We start from the raw sequence: 24106 nt of genomic DNA, 5'->3' as shown, positions 1-24106 counted from the left end.
GCATGGGCTTCGGCTCCATCCTCAGATTGTTTTTTTTCGACTATCGAAGCGGAATCCTCACCTCAAATCGCGGTATTGTTTCGATCGCGATCTCCTCAATCAACGCACCCTCTCATCGACAAATCTTTGGTTCCAGTCGTCGACGGCGGCCTTCGGGCCTACCCAAGCTCCGGTCCCGGCTGATGGAAAGAACTCCATTCAAGAAGTGCCCTCGATGTGGGTCCAAATTCCCCCACACCGATCTTCATGAGGTATGCAACCTCTGCCTCTCCCCTGAACACGAGGCTCGAGACTGTCCGGCCTGTAAGTCTTTCCGATCGAAAAAGACTATTCGAGACCCAAGAGCCAGAAGGAAAATGGCACACTCCTCGACCTCCGTTCCAGTCGATATCTTCGGAGACGACATCGAAGATCCGGGGCAGCAGCGCACCGAAGACTACCTAGTCAGTGCTTCCGAGGCCGACGAATCCGATGTGGAAGACATCACTCCGGCGCAGAGGGTCGTGTGTACTATACCCCTACCCCCCCCTCCCCTCCCGCCACGCCCGTGCCAACACCCAAAAAGGCTTCGGTCACGCCTTCGCCTCCGGGCCTAAGCAAGACCAGAGATACTGCTTCACACACCCCACCTTCAGGCCTGGTGAAGAAGCCAAGTAAACCTTCCGGCAGCTCTGGCTCGAGCCAGCCTACCAGCGGTGCCGAGAAACACACTTTGGCACTGAAAAAGAAACCGACCTCTACCTCGACACCGAGCTCCGCACCGAAGCCTTCGGGGTCGAAACCCAGCTCTTCCGTACCGACGCCATCTTCGGTACCGACCAAACCCCATAAGGCCCTCGGCACCGACACTTCCAAGCCGAAGTCCATCTCGGGCGCCGACCAAGAAATCGGAGGTTCCCAATTCCGGTGCTAAGCACACTAGCACGGAAAAGCCTAAAAAGAAATCGGCCCGACGTCTTCGACGCCGACGGACCAGACACTTTCACAGAAACTATTTACACCGGATCCCTTGCAAAAGACTCTCACCAAGGATCCAAAAACTGGACATTTGGCACTCTCTTCCAAAAAGAGACATTTGGACAAACCAGCTCCACCTCCAAAGAGGAAGGACTCTGCTACCACTCCTTTCAGAATACCTTCCCCACCTCCTCCACCTCCTCCACCCTCTCCACCTCACCCCCCTCCGCCCTCTCCACCCCCACCTCATCACTCTCCGGCCCCATCTCCAGACGATGATGATCAGGGGGACCCATATCACGATATAGGGGATGTGCCCCAAGGCCCCACCCCTACAGGATCCCCAGACCCATGGGACGACTACAATAACCCAGATATCCCCGACGTCCCACAAGGTGACCTTTACCCTTCCAGGCCATCTCCACCGGAAGACTCATTTGGGTTCCACCATCTACTTCAAAGGGCGGCACACTATCACTGGGTAGAGTTGCACACTGACCCAGTGAAGGAGGATTTCCTCCTCGGCACATGTGATACCACACATAGGTCTACCTCAATACTACCTATGCTTAAGGGGGTGGTTAAGCATTCGCCAGAGGTTTTTAAAGATCCGGTTAGGGCCAGGGTCATTAACCCACGCATAGAAAAAAAATACAAAGCTGCCCCCACAGATCCCGCCTATATCAAAGGGCTAGCGCCCCTAGATTCCCTAGTGGTTTCCACTGCACGAAAAAGAACAAATTCCCAGGCGTCAGGCGAAGCACCACCACCTGACAAAGAGTCAAAGCTACTGGACGCATCAGGAAAGAGCACTGTGTCACAGGCAGCCAATATATGGCGTATCTCCAACACCCAAGCGCTATTGGCCAGATATGATAGGGCACATTATGATGAATTGGAGAACATAATGCACCACCTCCCTGAAAAATATAAAACTAGGGCCAATGAATTAATTCAAGAGGGTAAGACCATCACTAACACCTCTATACGCTGTGCCTTAGATGCAGCAGACACAGCGTCCAGGGCAATTAATACTAGCGTCCTCCTCCGTCGCCATGCTTGGCTAAGAATATCAGGATTTAAACCAGAGGTACAAGCCTCCATCCTTAATCATCCCTTTGACCAGGAACACCTATTCGGCCCAAAGGTAGATGAGGCCCTCGAAAAAATGAAGGACACCGATACGGCGAAGTCCATGGGAGCCCTACAGTCACACCCTCCTAGGTGCTCTTTTCGCCGCTCTTCCTTTCGGAGTACATCTAGAGGCTACTCCTCAGAGAACGCGTCCACTTCCTACAAGTCCCCCACTCAGTCCACCTTCACAAGGGGTTATCAAAGAGGCGGCTATAGGGGCAACAATAATAAAGGCAGAGGCAAAACAAATACCGCCCGCTCTGCCACACCGCCTACCCAATGACTGTACCCCCCCCCCCCCCGCTCCCTCCAGACCATCCCACTCCGGTCGGGGGCAGACTTCAAAATTTCCTTCATGTCTGGGAGATCATCACCTCAGACAAATGGGTGACCCAAATTATTCGGTCAGGATACTGCCTGGAATTAACATCTACCCCCCCAAACATTCCACCAAGGCAACGCCCAATGTCGCAAGAACATTCCACATTACTAAAGCAGGAGGTAATCTCCCTCCTGCAAAAACAGGCAATAGAACACGTTCCCGTCAATCAGCCAAAGTTAGGGGTCTACTCCCTATATTTTCTAATACCAAAAAGGGACGAGATTCTACGACCTATTCTAGATCTCCGGCCCCTAAACACATACATACACTCTGACCATTTTCACATGGCAACGCTTCAGCAGGTGCTTCCGCTCCCTTCCCAGAACGACTTTCTCACCACACTGGACTTGAAAGACGCATACTTCCACATTCCAGTACACCATGCTCACAGAAAGTACCTCAGATTTGTAGTGGACGGACAACACTACCAGTTCAACCTTGCGATCTGGCTCCTAAAATCCTAGAATTCGGATACCTAAACCTTCCCCCTGATTGTATGAACGTCATCAGAGAAGCTAGACGCCCTACCACTAGAGCCTGCTACGCTGCCAAGTGGAAAAGATTTGTTGTTTATTGCCATAACAACACAATCAATCCTCTAGACTTGTCTATACAACACATCATATGCTACGTACTCCACCTACAAAGGTGTAATCTAGCCTATGCCTCCATTCGCCTACACCTCGCAGCAATTGCAGCTTACCTACAAAACAGGCAGCACCTATCACTTTTCAGAGTACCTGCCATTAAAGCCTTCATGGAAGGCCTCAAAAGAATAATTCCCCCCCAGAGTACCACCCTCACTTGTGTGGAACTTAAATATCCTTCTCACAAGGCTGATGGGGCCTCCCTTCGAAACTTTGCATAAATGCAAACTGCAATTCCTCACATGGAAAACAGCTTTCCTTGTAGCCATCACTTCCCTTAGAAGGGTCAGTGAGATACAAGCACTTACCATACAAGAACCTTTTCTTCAAATGAACCAGAACAAGGTTGTTCTCCGTACCAACCCAAAATTCCTACCTAAAGTCATTTCCCCTTTTCACCTAAACCAATCTGTAGAATTACCAGTATTTTTCTCGCAACCTCAGACTGTTGCAGAAAGGGCTCTACACACGCTAGATGTTAAACGAGCCTTACTTTACTATATGCAAAGAACACAACCTTTCAGAAAGACCAAACAACTGTTTGTCTCTTTCTCTCCACCACACAAGGGCAACCCCATCTCAAAATCAGGGATAGCTAGGTGGATTGTAAAATGCATCCAGATTTTCTACCACAAGGCAAAACGAACGCTATCCGTTCCCCTAAAGCCCATTCTACACGAAAGATAGGGGCTTCCATGGCTTTTCTAGGGAACATCCCATTAGATGATATCTGCAAAGCAGCTACATGGTCAACACCGCACACTTTCACTAAACACTATTGTGTAGATGTGCAAACCAAGCAACAAGCTAGTGTGGGCCAGGCTCTACTAAAAACATTATTTCAAACCACTGCAGCAGATACCGGTGGTCGCCGCTAAGGTTGGGAACTGCTATATAGTCTATGGTGTGTAATCTGCAGCTCATATGCCTCGAACGGAATATTATACTTACCAGTATGCATCTGTTCTTGGCATGTAGAGCTGCAGATCTACACACGCCCACCCGGCTACCTGTATCTGTTCCAGTCTATCTTATTTAGATACAACAGGCATGGGTTTCTTCACTGTTACTACGCTCCATCTTTCCCTGCTGGCGAAAAACAATCTGAGGATGGAGCCGAAGCCCATGCGCAATACGATCCAAAGGAGGAGTCACCGACCCTGTGACTTCCAAAGACTTTCCAAGAGGAAAAACAAACTGCAAACATCCGGGCCCAACACCAGATGGCGATCTATGCAAAAGTATGTAGATATGTAACTCTACATGCCAAGAACAGATGCATACTGGTAAGTAGCATGTTCCTTATTGAACGGGTACGCACCCTGTATGGATGATAACATATTTTTCTGCAGGTTGCTTGAGATACTTTGTCCCCATGTTGGGGCTTCCCTCTCATGAACAGGTAACTTTAACTCTGTTAGATAGTGATTTAGGAAGAAGACCTCTATGATCCCAGATGTAGCCTGGAATGGTGCGAGGGTGGTCTGAAGTAATGGACAGATTGGATTGTATAGCTGCGTGGAGAGCACTGAACTCGAGAAAAAAAGGAATTCACATTCTCCTCACCTGTACATGGTATGGTTAGTTGGCCTGATAACATGACAAATTAAACATCAACTTAGTCTGTTTTTTTTTTTTTTTTTAAAGCCTTGTGCAACTGTTAGTTTTTCCAAGTGTGGGGTCCAGAGTATTCATGTGGTGTATCGCTGCATAATGAAGAACTGGGTTTGCACAACAAACTGACTTAGGGTCAGCTTGTAGTTATAGTACTACTTGTTTTCCAGCAGTACTATCTTTTCAGAAACCTATTAGGACAATTCAGTCAGACATGCAGAAATAAACCTTGTTATTAGCAAAGCAATACAGCCCAGTGCTGCGTCAGGGAACATACTGATTGGTAAGGTTACACACTAATGGCATATTCCCATGCTTTCATCCATGGAATGATTTGATTCCTTCACATCATATCAAAAAGGGACACACAGAGGGGTAAGTTCCACACCACCACTGACAGTTGGCTGTAAAATTTAAAGACCTGTATAATTTCTATAAATTCCAGTCACTGAGACTGTAATTTATTAAGGTGAGTGTTTCAGTAGCTGGACCTTCAGTAAATTGCATTTGCCAGTGCAAAAGATGCCAGTTTTTGAGGAGTTACGTAGCTCAATGGTTCTGATCATTGTGCATCATCTCAACTGATCATCCTTATTAAAAGAAGCAGAATGCTTCTTTACACGGAAATGGTTACGCTTTCAAGTTCAAGTGGTTTGCATTTGGTGTTTATAGGCGGGTTTTCATTCCATTTTATTGTAAGTAAAAAGCGATTTCTCTGTTTTGCAGAAACATGGTTTCTGTACTTTAGTTTTGTGGGCAATTGTGGTTATGCATCAGTAGTGTAAAACTTGGACAGTTGATTTGTATTAAAAGATCAAGTTCTCACAGTATGATTTCAGTTGTAGCTATACATCAAAAAGTGTATTATTCATGTTGATATGAGCGTGTCCGACTGATCCAATTTCTAGAAGGTTGTTTGTTCTCTGAACGTGTGGGTTAAGGCTCAGAGACGGAGGGTATCTTTAGGTGCCTAAATATTGAGTTTTGGTGTCTGCGGTACATTTCATAAGTAACTGTTCTAAGACACCAACTTTTTTTTGGGTCCATGGAATTATGTGGACTGTATCATTACAAGCAACGACTGAAGACTGGCAATCTTAGCAAATTAGCCCTAATTTCCCCTGCTCGGTGGACCGAGCTTGGTGTTAAAGAGGAGTAGGATGGGGGTGATTTGGAACAGGAGGCTTGTGTGAGTCGGTAGGAAGGTTGAAGGGAAGACTAACGGACCACAGAGACAGGAACTAAGTTTTAGCCATAAACAGATGTTGACTCAGAGCTCTGCTAGAGGACCTTGGTACAGTTTCTCTATTTCCCACCTCCTTGTCTTATTAGAGGATGGAACCCACTGGGAGCTCTACTGATGCGCACTTATGAAAACCGTATTGCCCTTTCAGGAAAAATTCAAGGGGCTTGGGGTATCAACAGTGTTGGGCCTCTCCACCTGCACATCATCCTTCCAGGCTTTTTTGGAACGTGGGCTCCACAGACCACCAGGTGCAGTAATAATTCCCTATCCCCCAACACTGTGGCAACTAACTGAAAGCCTTTTAAGTGCGCACCGCCATCCAGCAGGAAGCAAGGACAGCCACTTCATGCAGTGATGTAAATAATTACATTCCGCAAGTGGGTCCTCCAAATTTTCCTATGGGGCTAAATCCTGCCACTCCTTTACAACCTGCCACCTAAGCCAGGGCATGCTTTTGGAGAACCATTTGTCCATTTTCTGTTGGGTACTACAGACTTTTTTGTCCAAAAGAGAAGGGAATTGGCCTGAAGTAAGGGACTGGATGTTGTTCCTGTTACTTCCTTGAGCGGAAGGATAGAGGCTTCTGTCCTATTTTGGATCTTCGCCTTCTCAACTCCTTCATGCACACTGGCAAATTAAAGATGCTCACATAGGCCCAGGTTCATTTTGTCATTAATCACGGAGACTGTTTCATGGCATTCAACCTGGAGGATGCCTATTTTCACACCACAGTCCTGCAGCCCTAAAGACGCAACCTGTGATTCATAGTGGGCCACAAGCACTCAGTTAGCTGTGCTCTTTTTTTGGCTCACCAGTACCTCTTGGGTGTTCCTAAACATGATGGATGTGGTCTCTGTCCATTTTCATGCTTTGGAAACATCAGTCGTCCCCAATATAGAGTGGCTGTTGAGGGTGGCTTGCCACAGTTAATCGTGGACCACCCCCAGACAAACTTTCTTGACAGCATTGAGGTTCTCACTTAACTTGCAGACTGCACCCCGAACTCCTTTGCAGAGCCCCCCCCCCACCCCCCCCCCCCCCCCCCCCATCATCAAGGGCATTCTTGATGCGATGCACTTTCGGTCCTTACTCCATAACAGGTACTCCAGGACATTTGGGCCATGATCTTGATGTTTCAACCTCTGTCCTGGGTCTCCATAAGGATGGCTGCAAGGCTTCTTGGCCTGCTAGCCTCCTGCTTGCCCCTGTCATGTTCCATCAAGATGTGGGGACTGCAAAAGATCAGCACTGGTGGTGGCTGCTTGAACACAGATTGATCTAGGTTTCACTCCTGTGTGTTGACGCCAGTTACTTTCTTTCTATGCCCCCAGATGTAAATTATGTTTTTTCCCTTCGTGAACAGATGTCTGTGAGTTTGTGGAGATTTTGCATTGATGTACCTGAAGGCCAACAGGGAACCCAAGATGAAACTGTCACGAAGCACAAGAAAAAGATTGCTGAGACCGCTCCAAATCCAGATCGAAGTCTAAGACTCGATCCTGCTCCTGTTAGGCCGCTCTACGTCATGCTCCAAGTCCTCCATTAACTTGAGTTTCTGGGGCCTTCACGCATGCCACACCAGATCAGAGTTCGGTACAGCTATGCTCAGGCTCTTTTGTTCTCTACTAATTTCATATGGTGTGCCTTATGGCCCCTAAGAGCTGAGAGGTCTTCCTCCTGGATTACTGCTGGCTGATTCTCCTTCTGTGCCAGCTGGTCCCTCTGAGCCACTTCTGCACTCTGCTGCTGCAGTCTTGACACTGCCCCAGGCGTCCACGGACACGCCTGTCCAAGTAAGGCAACTGCAATGCCGATCCTGCTGCCCAAAGGGGTGGCCTCTATTGTCCTCTCCATTGTTGGCTCCAGGCCGGTCCGATATCAACTGATGTCTCAACTGAATCCGCCACAAGTTTCTGCATTCGCTTTACCATAAGACGGGCAACATTCTTTACACTCTTTTTGGGACAGAGTCTGATATTAATTACACCAGAGTGATGAGTTGGGTCATCCCTATTCTGATAATTGGTGTGAGGACTTGTGAGAGTCTAGCGGGCTATATACTTGCCATGAGACAGCCTTTTTCTCTCGTCCTCGAGCGGCAACAGAAGGATCTGCCTCCTACGTCAATGTCTATGCATTGGGAGGCTGAAGTTCTTGACCTAAGGCTAAGCATTGTTCTGGCTCTTAAGTTAAACAGCAGATTGTCAGGTGTCACTGGCCTGTCCCAGGAAACCTGGTTTTTTTTTCACAGCACACCTTTCTAGAGATTCTAGTGGTGCAGTCTTTTACTTACCAGACCAACCCCAACAATTTCCCTGCCATTCCCTCGACCAGGGAATCAAAGAAAGTTTAGACTTTCTGTAACTGCTTTTCTCCTCTGCCAGTTTGGCCCTGCAATCGATCAACGCCTCCCATTTGTTTGGCTGCTGTACCCATTCTCTTTGAGACTGTGGCACAAGTCCTCCCAGGTATTCTAGAAGACCTTCGCTGTGGTCTTCCGCAGGTGATTGAGGGTGGTCGTGAGTCAGCCAAGTTCACAATTCGTTGTAGCTTGGACACCACAGACTCCATTGGGCTGGCTATAGGCACCAGTGTTGCTACTCATCACCGGGCATGGCTGTGATTATCTGGGTTCTTGGGCGAAGTCCACTCTTCCCTGATGGACATGCCATTCCGTGGGACTTGTTTGTTTGGGGACAAGGCTGATGCTGCCCTTGAACGGACAAACTCAGTCATCGGCATTTAGTGGATCACAAGTGGCAATTATGCCCAGAGGTGGCAGAAGGTCTCTATTGCGAATTTGGAGAACCTTGGCTTGATCTGTTAACCACTACTAAAAATGTGCAATGTCAGCACTTCTGTAATTAGGAGTTTTTAAGGTGTCTCACTCAGACTCGTTCCACCTCAAATGGAACTCTGGACTCCTGAATGCCTTTCTGTGATAACAGTCCTGCCCGGAGTTCTCAAGAAAATCAGGACCAACCAAGCCCAAGTCACCCTCTTGGCTCATGATTGGGCATGGAGAGTATGGTATAAAGAATTCTTGGTCTTCAGCATCTGCCCTCCTATCAGGGAGGACTTGTCGTAGCAGAAGAAAGGTCGAGTTCTCAACCACAGCCTTCACAATCTCGTCCTTCATGCATGGAGTTGAGTGACGCCAGCTCATTGCCTTCGAACTACCCTCTCCTCCTGAAGGTCGTTGGTCATCTTGGCAGTAGGGCGTCCCTTGACACTGTATACGCCGGTCGTTGCGGCTAGTTTGTGGTTTGGTGCGACACATGCCAAATTGACCCTCCCCAAGCCCAATTGTCTGATGTCCTATTTGTTCTGTCTCTCGCCTGGCAAGGTCTTAAAGAGTATCCTTTAGTCTTCCTACAATTCTGATCAGCCTTCATTTTTTAAATCACTGGTTGTGATGAGTTTTTTTGAAAGGGCTACAGCATCTATTTTCTCCTTCTCCTTTTGTGATGCTCCAGTTGGACCTCATTCTCTTCCTTACTTTTTTAGTATGTACTCCATTCGGGCCGCTCCACAGCTGTCCTCTTTGGCTACTCACCATTGAAACTGTGCTCCTAATTGCCATCACCTCCGCTTGGTATCCGAGTGTGCTTCAGGCTCTGTTCATCCACCATAACCCACAGTTCTCCCCAACATGCTGGTTCTGCAAACTCCGACATCCTTGCTACCGAAGGTTGGGACGCAGTTACACAGAGGTTAAACCAATAGCCTGCCAAAGTTTCATACTCTGCCTCTCCCTTGTAAAGAGGAGGAGAGACTTCATTGCTTGGACTCTAAGAGAGCGCTAAGCTTTATAAGGTGGACGATCAGCTATCAGTAGGGTTCGCCGGAGCAAAAAGCAAGGCGGTGCAGAAGTGTCCCATCTCGCGCTCAATTGTGCCCTGTCTTAGGAATGCTATGCATTGGCAAAAAAGCAGCCTCCGGTCTGGCTGCGTGCCCATTCCACCAGGGCCAAAGCTGCTGCTAGAGTTTGCATGCAGGGTCTCTGTCCTAGACATCTGCCAGGCGGCTACATCTGCATCTTTCCATACATTCATGAATCACTATTGCCTGGACAGCCAAATCTGCAAAGAAGGTCTCATTACCTGCTCGGTCCCCCAGGAGTTTCTGGTTTAAGTCCATTCACAGCCCATATACCCTTAGGTACTGCTTTGGTATCTATTCACTAGGTGAGGAGTTTGCGGTTAGCTGTCTCTATTTAAAGTACGAGTGACTTTTACTTCGCTAACACTCTTTCTGGTAGACTAGCCACAGATTCCTCACCGACCCTCTCATCCTCCCAGTCTGTGATTGGACTCTACTCATTAATAAGATGCCACATCTAGGAATCTGCACACTGGTTTATCAGTTTGCTTTTGGGGCTCCACGTCTGGGGGTGCATTCAGTCTAGAAAGCAGCTGACCGTGCAGGAGTGGGGCCTATATAGGCCCTGCACGTTACTTCCAGAACCAAATGGCATTCATGTGGACCTGCATAGTCCCATCTTGCAGCTTGCATACGTACCATTAATAAGGTTTTCAGATCCAGTCTGACGCCTGGAGAATACCCACAAGGTGTGGAATCTGCGGCTAGATAGTCAATACCAGAAAGAGCATTACCAAAAGTAAGTAACTTGTTCCGGTCCGCCAGGATGAGCATTTTCCCTGCTTGGTCTTGCAGGACCTTTTAGTTTGAGCTGTTCCACAGACCCACTAACTAGGGAGAAACTGGTTTTGTATCTACCCATAAGGTGAGGAATCTGCAGGTAGAAGTGTCCATCAGAAGAACAAGGTACTTATCTTTGGTAATGCTCTTTCTGATGAATAACCTTTCAAACCTCTGATTCCTTGCCACCCCCTCCCCTCCCCATTCTGTGGAATGGTTTGTTTCCATCTGAAAATGTTCCAATTTAGGAATCTGCCCTTTGATAATTCCGATTTGCTGATGGGCTCCATTTCTTAGGGCACGGACAAGCTTCAGAAAAAAAACTGTCAGTGGGCATGGGTAGTGCTTATTTGCATTGTGGAATAGAGTTCAAGCAGTCACAGGATCGCTCCCATTTGCTTTTAGAGTTTTTCGGATCCAGTCTGGGGCATGGGGATATTCACAAGGTGTGGAATCTTGTTAAAGTATCAACGAGAAAGAAAGTTACCAAAGGTAAGTATTTTTTTTTTTTTGCTTCTTCTGCTTGAAGCTGTGCAATTTTTCTTTAGTTTATGATCCTTTTAAGAATGATCAGTGAAATTTAATTTGGGTTACTTTCCATGCGCTTTCCATTGTCCCCATTGTTATTCTTATAATCTATATTTTTAGTTTCTCACTATGTTGTGCAATAAAAGGGTTGGAGGCATTTGGCTGATGGGAGACGAGATGTAAGATTGTTTGGATTAATGATTGTTTCTATGAAGTGTTCAACAGTACCTAAAACTTGGCCTATATTTATTTTTGTCTTGCAGTACTTTACAGGCCTAGAGTGTGGGCACAAGTTCTGTATGCAGTGCTGGAGTGAATATTTAACTACCAAAATTATAGAGGAAGGCATGGGACAGGTATGCTATTGAAGTACTTGTGTTCTAGGTGACGAGGTTGTTTTTCTTTCAACTAAAGGCTTATGCTGTAAATAAACAGTAGCCACACCACACTAGAACGTATTCAATGACTTAGTTCACTGGCCAGTCATGGTATACTTATCACCCTTCATTTTTTTTTTTTTTACTGAAGACTTAAGACTGAATGAACCTAGTTAACTAGAGTTTGCTGTTGGTTGTTAATTGCCCTGTAAATTAAGAATTTCTGTAGAAGAGCAAAATGGGGCCAAACCAAACTCCCTTGGAGACAGTGCCACAGGCAATGCAAGTATCAAGTTTTTGAAGAAAACACCTTACAAGTTGACATTTAGCTTAATTTATAGACTGCATTCTTGCTGTCCTTTTTAGTCAACATAAGAAGGATGCTGTAATGAGAGCATACATAATATTTGTTCCAGGTCTAGCTGGGGCGCTCTTTTGAAAATGAGTGTGGGTTAAACGATTATTGGTCTTGTAAAATGTAAGCAACAATAATTCAGATAATGGTATTTGCTTTTGTGGTATGGTAATGGGCTCTAATTTGCATGTGTTCAATGTCAGTGCTTTACTTAATAGGGAAAAGTATATTTGAAGAAAATGTTGGCAGAAGATGGTGTTTGCGGTTTAGTAGGAACTCAACCTATTGTTTTAAAATGGGAACTGTCGCAGTCCGACAAATTGAGCAGCACAGCGTATTAATCTAAATGGATACATTTTTTTTACTTTTAATTATTGATGTAAACTTTTTTGAAATATATATTTTTTTGTTTATTTGGACCTGTTGCCCAATACTCATTCCCTTATGTAATTACAAGAAACAACTGATTGTGCTAAACTTGATGATAATGGTCAAGGATGCATAGTATTCTAAATTTACCCAAGCTGCACTATTTAATTATTTTGAAGGTTTTATATAGCGTGAACAAGACCCCTGCGGGTACCAGAGCGCTTTACAGGGTAAATAAATGCAACATAACAAGCTTAGGGTCATAAGAATGTCTCGTACCAGATAAGCATCGTATATCCACAACAAGCATAGAGTAATACAAATATTTTTTATACAAATCAAGAATCGTATAAAAGGTAGATGCGGATTAATCTCATTTGACCAACTACAACACACTTAGTCTAGCACAAACGGAAATGTTCCGTTATATGCAGATAAGACATGCACTCACAGAAAAGATTACGCCAGGCATGCATCTCGCGGAAGCGTCACAGTTGGAGGATAGACTCCTGACGGACCTTCTGGCAAAAAAGGCCATATCCCACACACATCGAAAAATAATAAATAACCAACCAGACACCGTCACAGCCCTAAAGGCGAAGTGGGAATCGGAACTAGGCGATTTAGAGGACACGGACTGGCGGGAGGCACTCGGGTCCCCCAAGGAGGTGGAAATATCCTCCAAATTCAAATTAATACAACTGAAAATCTTACATCGTACGTACTACACGCGTACGCTCCTACATAAAATTGGTAGATGTGACACGCCACTCTGCCTCAGTCAATGTGGTGAAACAGGTACATTCTTACATACAATCTGGCAATGTCCAAAGATAGTGAGATATTGGGGGGCGGTTATGTGTATAATCTCACAAGTCACAGAAGTCACGGTTCTCCCAGAACCAAAAAGATGCATTCTCAACATTTGGAAACCCACAGACCTCAACCACATGACTCAGAAATGGGTGACACTCGGTATGACGGTGGCGATGCGAAACCTAGCGCAACGCTGGGGATCCAGACAGGCCCCTGCCCTTTCTCAATGGTGTCGCGACATGGACAGTATAATGGTTGTTGAAAAGTCGGTTTACATCCATAGAGGATGCCCCAAAAAATGGACTCTAATATGGGACAGGTGGAATGCTTACCGTGGGCATATCTGTGAACCCCCACAAACGGACTCACAGCTGGAGACAAGTGAATGATGTAATCAGTACAAAATGTGATGTATAGAGTTGGGATCCCGTGTTGTCCTCCAGGGATGGACACTAAGTACCATACTTAATATATTAACTGTAACACATTTGAAAAATACTGTAAAGAAACCGCATGTATGGAAAAATGCAAACTTTATCAATAATGCCATGTTTTATTTGCAAAATGCCAATAAAAATATATTTTAAAAAAAGAGTTGTATAAAAGGTAATATACCTGGATCAAGTAAATTTAGACATAAGAAGGGTTTTCACTTTTTTAAAAGATGCAGTAGAGGGGTTCAGTATGGTTTCTGAGGGCAGTGCATTCCAAATCCTGGGCGCCATCTCAGAGAAGGAGCGGTTGTATGTTTTCGTCCTGGCGAATTTTTGTGGTTTCAGTAAAAGGTTACTCTGGAGCTCCTGGAGGTTTTGTTGCCACATAAAGGCACCAATTTCTGTGTCGGGTAACTCAGGGTGTTGTGATGTACGTCTTTAAAGCATCATACATGCAATTTTTTGTTAAATTCTGGCTTCGAAAGGTAGCCAGTTAAGGAATCTGAGGTCGTGGGAGTTTCTTTTAGATTCTGTGATGAGTCTGACTGATGCGTTGATTGAGGCTCTTAGCGGGGCCGTCGACGCTTTGGGAAGACCGCAGAGAGAGAGACTTCCATATTCCACTCTTGGGATAACTAGTGCTTGAACTGCCAGTGTGAAGTCATTTGCAGGAAGGAAGGGTTTTAGTTTTATCAAAGTGTTCATCTGAAAATTAGTCCCTTTTGTTGCTGCACTAATGTGTTTCTGCATATTTAGATTTCTGTCCCAGCGGTTTTCCTGAGTAAATAATAAGAGGTTGGCATTTGAGTGCTGTTAGATATTTCAGCCAATCTTGAATGATGGTTACTTGTGTGGGAGGAGCGATTAGGAGGAATTCGGTCTTGAGTATATTTAGTTTCAAGTGTTTTTCGGCTAGCCAGGTCTGCGTTTTTTGAAGCGTAAAGTTGAGGGATTTTTAAGTATAGCTAGGTATCGTCAGCGTACATGTATTACTGTACGTTGGAGCTGAGGATTTTTGTGAGCGGTTCCATGAATCAATTGAAAAGTGTAGGAGAGAGGGATGATCCCTGTGGGACTCCTAATGTGACTGGGACGGGGTTGGGCAGGGATTGATTAACCATGAATCTTTGTGATCTATTTTGAAGGAACGTAATGAACCAGTTTAGTACTGATCCAGTTAATCCCATTCTGTGTTTCAGTAAGTCTAGCAGGTTGTAGTGTTTGATGGTGTCAAAGGCCGAAAAAAGGTCAAGCAGGATTAGCAGACCAGCTTTGTTTTGGCCGAGGATTTTTAGCGCGTCCTCTGTCGCATGGCTGATTCAGTGCTGTGCCCTGCGCGGAAGCCGGATTGGTATTAGTTGAGCAGGTTGAAATGTTCTATGTGGTTGTCTAGCTGAATGTGAATACATTTTTCTAAGAGTTTGGCCAAAATAAGGATGTTGGATATTGGGCGGTAATTATTGAAGTCCGAGGGGTCAACCGTTGGCTTCTTTAGGATGCGAGAATACCTGGAGGTAGTAGCAGTGGAATGAAGTCTTTTAAGTAGTTTGCGGGATGATGGTCTGTGAAGTGGTTAGAGGGATTCAGAGCAATGAACATTTTGAATATGGCTTATTCACTGTAAGTGGTGAAGGAGGACCAAGAGGCGTTTTTTTTAGGTCGAACTTGGGTGAGCATACAGGTGGAAATCAAGGAGGGGGAGAAGAAATGTCCATGTGAGTATCATTATGAGCTGTTAGGACATTGAGTCGGTCCGTCCTAATGTTTTCACTTTTCATAGTGAAGGAGGCAAAATCTTCGCAATTGGGTACTGAGTCTGGGTTAGCGTGGGGGAGGTGAGATGCACCCTTAGATTGTGTTTTGATTATTTCAAATAGTATTTTTGGGACGGTTCTTGGCTTGGTCTAGTTGATTACTGAAGAAGTCTGCTTTTGATCGTCTCATCTTTCTGTAGTAGGAGTTTCTCGTAGTCCTTAGCAGTTTGAGAACGTTAGTGGAAGGTGATGATCTCCATCGTCGTTTGATGGATCTTAGGGATCGTCTATCATCATTTAGTCTTCCATCGTACCACGGTTTTGAGTCTTGTGGAGATTCTCTTCAGTTGTAGTAGTGGTTAGTAAGATCTTGAGCATCGGCTAAGCCTTCAGGTGGAAGGCGGGGTTGGTGCTGGAGGTTGTGGCTAGGTCATCACCGATATTTTCTAGATTCCTCTTCCTTATTTTAGTTCTTGTGGGTTGGGAAGGACGAAATTTTACTGATTCATTGATAAAGAATGTGATAATGTGTTGGTCCTACCAATAACAGGGTAGGATTGTTTCAAGCTGAATTATGTTATGGAGTGTCAAATTATCTATTAAGAAATAAGCTGGCTCTTCACTACTGTTTTTCTCTCAAGGCTGAATATCTAAGCCAAGGGGTGCTTTGCCATTTATAGATCCACAATTGAAAAACGTCCAAGAAAACAAATATTTTGTGTGGAATGTCTTGACTTCATCAGTTTTCCTCCATGTTTACTTTGTTTCCTTATTTGTGGATGATATGTAATTTAAGGCATCTCAATTACATTCCAACCTTTTAGAGAAGATGGAGCATTTCAGACGGAAGGCTAGAACAAATATTTGCTCAAATTTTGTCTGCTACCGAAGAACAGAGTTAGACTATGACAACACATTGATGTGAACGCCACAGCATTTCAAATATTTCAGTGTAGAAGTATACCATGTAGCTCAGAACTTATTTAACTTGTTGAAATATGTTTCCAGTGAGTAGTGGTCATCCTGGGGATTAGCAACCTCCCAAATAAGCTCAGTACTGTACTGTCAACTAAAGTTATAGTTGCTCCACTAGTTTTTATATTAATCCTTCAATTCCTTTAAGTCCTGCTTAAAGCATGTAAAGGAATCAATACATTGGCACTTGATTTAGACAAACATGATTCCCAAAATGGCCACTTAAAATCACGTTGTACAAGAAGTATGTGGCTCCCAATTTTGGAAATCCATAAACGATAGAATGTCTCAGACTGTGCAGGATCCCTGGGACAGTTTTAAAAAGTATTTACAAACGGACGAGGCAGCATTTTCTATGTATATACATATTTTTAATTTAAAAATATGTAGTCCAATTATCCAAGTTGACAGTGGAATGTCGATAGAAAGCACTACTGTACTGGATCTTTTTTTAAACCCTATATAAAGGAAAGGTGTTGCCTCTGATGGGCTAAGCACAAGAGCATTCCAGTTAGACACTGCACCTGTAAGGAACTCCAGCCTTCCCGTCCTGCATAGCAGGGTCAGTGAAACTATTTGTTATTCTAGCTCAGCAGACACTTCCTTTTCTAAGGCTGTGTGTTTTTTGGCTGAAAATGTGAATTTTTTGTAGAGTTCCGTCCCCCGGTTTTATTTGGTTTCTTTTGGATGCTAGTTTTTCCTGTGATTTCATGTTGATGTCCCTATTCTTCTAATCCACTGCCTTTTAGAGAGGTGTCCCTACCGGTGCTGTCAGTGGAGGATGACTGACAACTACCGTGAGGTCCTGAGAGTCCATCTGCTACATCACCTGTAAGCACTAATCCTCCAATGCCATTTTCTTCAGCTTCACAGAAGCTTGGAGGAAAGCGACAGAACATCTGAAGACAAGCCTAAGAAGGAGTAGACGTCTAGAAGAGTTTGATCTTAAATGCTTCGGAGAAGGGGGTAATATCTTCATCAGCCATCTTAATTGCTGGACCTGCGGATGATGGGTCTCCTTTCACAAGGCATTCAGTGGGGCAACTTGCCAATTTAACATCAAATGTGCCTGTTCCTTTTTAAGAAACATCCATTATCTTTGAGACTATTGAAATAAATAAAATGCAGGCGACCTAAATCTGATTTTTTTCTTAAGAGGAACACCACCTCCCGATTCTTTGGTTGTATCTGCGGCCAGACACACTACGGTGCCCTTGGATCAACTTCCTCAGCCCTCTCTGAAAAAGTAGTGCCATAAATAAGAAAGAGGTTCAGTTGACAGTGCTTTTTGATCAACTGGTCAAGAACATTAAGCTTTACCTCCCATTCATCTTAATTCCTTTAGCGATACTGAAGTTGTGACCTATGTAGGCAACACTGATTCTGATCTCCCTTGAGAGGCCCAGAAAACAGTGGTTTCTGGAGCTGCTGCACACGAGATTGCCGTGTTAACCAAAGCCTGCTGTACAGGGTGCATAGTTAATTGTTTCATCAAATCTGTCATTTAGTTTGGCAACATGGCTTTTAAAATCAAACCATGCGGGAACTTCATTTTACCTCATGTCTAAATGGACATTTTGAAAGAGGTTAGTCTACTGTCAAAATTCCTGCAGGTAAAGACTTCATTGAAGGCATGAAGAAAGCTTACTCTCTAGTGATAGCACCTTTGGCTTCTCTGTGGTATCTGTTTAGTAGTGCAGAAATGAATAGGTCCTCTCTTTGAACACATCCTCAAGGCTTCTTTGTAACCGCTAACCTGATTGGCAGCTTTTTTTGCATGAAGCTAGTGAAATAGAAGCACTGTTTTAAGTGGAACCGTTCAGGTTTTCACTCCAGTAAGATGGTTACAAGAAATCACCCTGCGTTCTGGTCAGGGACCTGCTCTCACTTCAGCAGCTCTGCTGCTGCAGTGCCTCTACCGCACAGACTCTGCCCTGATCAGCAGGGTTCGAGTCTGCTCCGAACCAGTTAATTGTTGAATTAGCCCTTTTGTGCAGCCCTGTATTGTAACCATTATTGTGCCACTCATTTGTGCCTGTGCCCCTGTGTTTGCCTTATTGTTGCCTCGCTCGTGCCTGTTTTTTCCTCTGCTGAACTCCGCTGCCCTTTTCCCGCTGCGGTCCCACAGCTGCTCCCGCCTCCAAGCTGTGCTTTCCCAACCACCTCCCCGATTTAATGGCGCCCGCTGGCGCACCAAAGCCGCGCCTAAGGCAAGACCGTCTGCGCCAGGAACCCTGGATCTACGACCCCCCACTGCTATAACTCCGCCGCCCTCATCGCACTCAAACCCGAAAGGAACATCAACTGCCAGAGATAGACGCCAAACACCACCCACGGTCAGTTCTCCTGCCTACAATGCCGCCAGTCCTTCTCAGTGCCCCCACTACAGCTGTACCCGCGCAAGACACCCACACCACCGAAGCCCTGACGTGCATTCTCTTCAGTGTACGCTCCCTCCACAGACACGCCGTTGAGATCGGGGACATGCTCAAAACACTTGCCTGATGTCGCTTTCTTCACAGAAACCCAGACCAACACCACCTCCGTCCCCGACATCGCCACCGCCATCCCCGATATATCAATGAATCAATCATTGAATTTGTAAAGCGCACTACATACCCGTGCTGGTCTCAAGGTGCTGGGGGGTGGGAAATGCTGCTACTGCTCGAATAGCCAGGTCTTTAAGTCTTCTGAAGGTCAGCAGGTCTTGGGTCTGCCGTAGGTGGATGGTGAGGGTGTTCCAGGTCTTTGCGGCGAGGTGGAAGAACAATCTGCTGCCGGAGGTTGCTCTTCGGATGCAGGGGATTGTGGCGAGGGCGGCGGAGCGTAGCTGGCGGGTGGGGGTGTAGAAGCGGAGTCGTCCATTGAGGTACGCTGGTCTGGTGTTGTGGAGTGCCTTGTGTGCGTGGGTGAGGAGCTTGAAGGTTATCCTCTTGCTGACTGGGAGCCAGTGCAGGTCTCTCGTGGGGTGTGATGTGGCTGCAGCAAGGGATGTTGAGGATCAGGGGGTGCGGATGCGTTCTGGATGTGTTGAAGCCTTTTCAGGAGTTTTGCTGAGGCTCTTCCGTAGTCCAACCTGCTGCTGAAGAGGTCCTGGGTGACCGTTCTTCTCGTATCGGTGGGGATCCACTTGCAGATCTTGCGGAGCATGCAGAGGGTGTTGAAGCAGGAGGAAGAGACGGCGTTGACCTGCTTAGTCATGGAGAGGGTGGTGTTGAGGATGATCCCTAGGTTGCGTGCCTGGTCGGTGGGTGTTGGGGCTGTTCCCAGTGCGGTCGGCCGCCAGGAGTCGTCCCATGCTGAAGGGGTGGATCCGAGGATGAGGACCTCATTCTTGTCCGAGTTTAGCTTCAGTCGGCTGTTCCTCATCCATTCGGCGACGGCCTTCATGGAGGTTGGTTTTGGCGGTGTGGGGGTCCTTGGTGAGGAAGAGATTCAGTTGGGTGTCATTGGCATAGGAGATGATGTTGAGGTCGTGTAGTCGGGCGACGTGGGCGAGCGGTGCCATGTAGATGTTGAATAGCGTTGGGCTGAGGGATGAGCCCTGGGATACGCCGCAGATCTCGGTGGGTTCGGAGCTGAAGGGGATGGAGGTGGATGCTCTGTGTTCTGCCGGAGAGGAAGTAGGTGGTCCAGTCCAGGGCCTTCTCTTGGATCCCGGCGTCGTGGAGGCGTGTTCATAGTGTGCGGTGGCAGACCGTGTCGAAGGCGGCTGACCGGTCCAGGAGGATGAGGGGCCGCGGTTTCTCCGTTGTAGGACAGTGTTCTGATGTCATCAGTGGCGGCGATGAAGGCAGTTTCGGTGCTTTGGTTGCTGCGGAACCTGGACTGGGACGGGTCCAGGATGATCTCCCCGAGGTAGCGGGTCAGTTGTCTGTTGACCTTTGCCGGGAACGGGAGTAGGGAGATGGGCCGGAAGTTCTTGAGGTCCTTGGGGTCCGCCTTGGGTTTCTTGAGTAATGCGTTGATCTCTGCGTGCTTCCAGCTCTCCGGTAAGGTTGCGCTATCGAAGGAGATGTTGATGGTTTTCCGGAGATAGTGTGCGATGGCAATGCTGGCTTTGTTGAAGATGTGGTGTGGGCAAGGGTCTGACGGAGATCTGGAGTGGACGGTGTTCATCATCTTGATGGTGTCGTCGTCGTTGATGTTGGTCCAGGAGAGCAGGCGGTTGGTGCGGGTGTCTCCATCGTGGTCGAGGCGGTTGTGGCGTTGAAGCTGTTGTGGATGTCTGTGATCTTACGATGGAAGAAGGTGGCAAGCGAGTCGCACAGGTCTTGCGAAGGTGGGATGTCGGTGTTGGAGCTGGGGTTGGAGAGTTCCTTCACGATGTTGAATAGCTCTTTGCTGTTGTGTACGTTGTTGTCTAGGCGGTCTTTGAAGGAGGCCCTTTTGGTGGAACTGATGAGGTGATGGTTTCTGCGGGTGGGGTTTTTGTGGGCTGCGTAGCTGTTCGGTGTTCGTTCACGGAGCCAGTTCTTCTGTAGCTTTCGGCAGGTTTGCTTGGAGGCCTGGAGGTCTTCAGTGAACCAGCTGGCTTTCTTGCTGGCATGGCTTTTGGAGGGTTTCTTGAGCGGGGCGAGGGTATTGGCGCAGTCATCTATCCACTGTCTGAGGTTGCGGGCGGCAGTGTCTGGGTCGGTGGGGTCGGCAGGTTGGCTCTGGGCGAGGGTGGTGGTTAGCTGGTCTTCGGTGACTTTGCTCCAGCAGCGCGGGGCATCTGTTGGGTTCGGTGGTGCGTGGTGGGTTTCCGGAAGGTGAAGTGGATGCAGCGATGGTCGGTCCAGTGGAGTTCGGTGGTGTGGCTGAAGGTGAAGTGGGAGCTTGCGGAGAAGATGGGGTCAAGCGTGTGGGTGTTGTGACGAGTTGTCTGAGTCCGAGGTTGTTGATCAGGGTGGGGGAGTTGGCATTGTTGTTGTTCTCGAGGTGGAAGTTCATGTCCCCGAGGAGGCGAGGGCGTGAGAGCTGACGCAGTCGGCGATGGAGTCGCTGAACTGTGGTCGGGATCTGGGGGGGGGTCTGTATACTAGGGTTCCTCTGAGGGTGGTGTTGATGTCGGTGTGGATCTGGAAGTGCAGGTGTTTGACAGTGCTGAGGGTGTCGTCTGTGTTGGTCGAGACTGAGTGTTCCTTTGGACGATGTTGATTTTTCTTCCTCCTCCTCCTCCTCCGATGTATACAAGATCCAGAGAAACGACCGCTTCCACCGCCCAGGAGGAGGACTTGCCATTGCACACAAGCTCCCTTCGACTCTCCAGCACGAGCAACTCCCTCTCCAACACAGAACACCTCCCCTTCCAGATCAGCCCCAGGACTACACTGCGCGGCACACTCTCCTACAGACCCCCCCGGATTTCGCACCCTTTCCGCAACTACCATTGCCACCCCCTCGCACCCCATGCCATCACCTCTATGGACTCCATCCGCATCTGAGACCTGAAATTCCACCTCGACTACCGCAGTGATCCCGACTCCACCGCCATTCACGACCACCTCGCCAACCTCAGACTGAAGCAGCTAGTCACCACTCCCACCCACAGAGCTGGACACACCCCTCGATCCCATCTTCGCAGGAGGAACAAACATCCATTTCAGCCACAGCACTCAGCTCCTCTGGACAGACAACCACTGCGTACATTTTACTTTCAACAGCACCACCGCACCCAAACCCGCCCCACGCCCATCACAAGGAACTGGAGCAAGATCACAGAAGAACACCTCAACTCCACCCTCCTCCACGACCTATGCCAACTCCGTAGGCAAAGAACTTCACCGCTGGATCTCCAGCTGCGCAGACAAACACGCACCCCTCCGCCACCCCTGTAAACAACGCCTGCTGCGGGCTGCCTGGTCCACCACCGACCTCCAAGAAGCCAGGCGCTCCTGCCGACGCCTGGACAAAAACTAGCGGAACAGGAAAACCACTGAAGACCTCAACAACTATAGGAACGCCCTGAACAAATACTGCCGGCGCATAGGAACCACCAAACGAACCTTTATCGAGAACAAAATCCACAGCAACTCCAGCAACGTTAAAGAACTCTTCATCGTCCTACAGCAGCTCACCAAACCCCCCAGCGAAACTACGGACGTCACACAATCCCAGGACCTCTGCGACAAGCTCAGTTCCTACTTCCACCTGAAAATGAAGGCCCTCTACGACAACTTCAGCGAACACACTCCTGACAACCAGCTGACCATCACCACCTGGAACCCTGCCACCACGGAAGACACGACCATGAAGAACACCCACTCTGGAGGCCCCACGGACCCCAGCCCTCCACATATACCACAGAGCCGCTGCCATAGCACCCGAAATAGGCCGGATCATCAACACCTCCTCCGAACCCTGCATCTTCCCCGACGACTGGAAGCGGGCAGAGGTCAAACCCCTCCTCAAGAATCTCTCGGCTGACCCGACGGACCTGAAAAACTCCCGACCCATCTCTCCAACCCTTCGCTGCCAAAGTCACAGATTCGTAAACACCCAGCTGACCGCCTTCATCAAAGAGAACGCCATACTAGACCCCTCCCAGTCCGGATTCCGCAGCAACCTCAGCACTGAGACCACCCTCCTCGCTGCCACCGACGACATCCGCATGCTACTCGACCAGGGTCACACTGACCTCACCGCAGGTCACCGTCTAACATGGCACTCGCGCAGCCAGTCTCCCCGACGCCAGGATACGAGGAACCGCCCTCAACTAGATCCGATCCTTTCTCTCCGGCAGAACCCAGAGGGTCAGACTCCCACCCTTCCTCTCCGAACCCACAGAAACCAACTGCGGAGTACCCCAAGGATCCTCACTCAGCCCTACACTCCAACATCTACATGGCCTCCCCCGCCGCCATCGTCAGACAACATGGGCTCAGAATTGTATCTTACCCCGACAACACCCAGCTCATCCTCTCCCTCACGAAGAACCCCAAAGACACCAGACTCTGCTTCCAGGAAGGGATGAAGGACGTCACAGCCTGGATGAACATCTGCCTGAAGCTAAACTCTGAAAAGACAGGTCCTCGTCCTCCGACCCTCCACTACCGCTATGGACAACATCTGGTGGCCCACCGCCCTTGGAAGCCCACCCACTCCATCAGACCACTCTCGGAACCTCGGCATCCTCCTCAACTCCTCCCTCACCATGACCCGCCAGATCAACTCCGTCGCCTCCACCAGCTTCAACTGCCTCCAAGACTTTCAAATGGACCCCCCCCCCCCCGAATGCAGAAAAACAGTCACCTATACGCTCATAACAAGCAGACAGGACTACGGCAATGCACTCTATGCTGGAATCAACAGAACTTTCTTGCACAAGCTCTAAACCATCCAGAACACCGTGGTCAGACTCGTTCTCGGAAACCCACGGCACAAACATATCACTCAACACCTACAAGACCTCCATTGGCTCCCCGTTGAGAAGAGAGTAACCTTCAAACTTCTCACCCACTCCTACAAATCCCTCCAGAACACCAGACACAAATACCTCAAGTCTCCTTCCACGTACCCAAAAGGAACCTCTGCTCCGCCGACCTTGCCCTGACAGAAACCCCACGCATCCGCAGAAACAGAGCAAGCAGAAGAGCCTTCACCTACGTCGCAGCCAAGGCCTGGAACGAGCTCCCTGTCAACATCAGACACTCCCCTACCCTACACACCTTCAGGAAGAACCTAAAGACCTGGCTCTTCGACTGAGCCAGAGCTGCGCACCCCACCGCCCACCCACCCAAAGCGCCTTGAGACCCTGACAGGTGAGTAGCACGCTTTACAAAACCCTGATTGATTGATTTTTACCCAAGGGGTTTTCAGAATTTTACATAAATCAATCTAGAATTCACCCAGCATTTTTCAGTAAACCTTGC

At 47.8% G+C, this 24106-nt stretch overlaps 1 protein-coding gene across 4 annotated transcripts in view; it reads left to right on the top strand.

Moving 5' to 3' along the window:
* ARIH1 (ariadne RBR E3 ubiquitin protein ligase 1) overlaps positions 1–24106 on the top strand; it is a 557709-nt gene that overhangs the window by 227562 nt on the left and 306041 nt on the right. For all 4 annotated transcript variants that reach the window (XM_085643928.1, XM_085643926.1, XM_085643927.1 and 1 more), the window contains exon 4: positions 11434–11526. In XM_085643928.1, coding sequence (XP_085500054.1) covers positions 11434–11526 — 93 coding nt within the window. The remainder of the gene's footprint in view (positions 1–11433; positions 11527–24106) is intronic.

The sequence above is a fragment of the Triturus cristatus genome, chromosome 3_1, assembly GCF_964204655.1.
Source record: "Triturus cristatus chromosome 3_1, aTriCri1.1, whole genome shotgun sequence".
NCBI lineage: Eukaryota > Metazoa > Chordata > Amphibia > Caudata > Salamandridae > Triturus > Triturus cristatus.
Note: the sequence above shows the minus strand (reverse complement) of the source record. Positions and strands in the feature narration are given on the sequence as shown.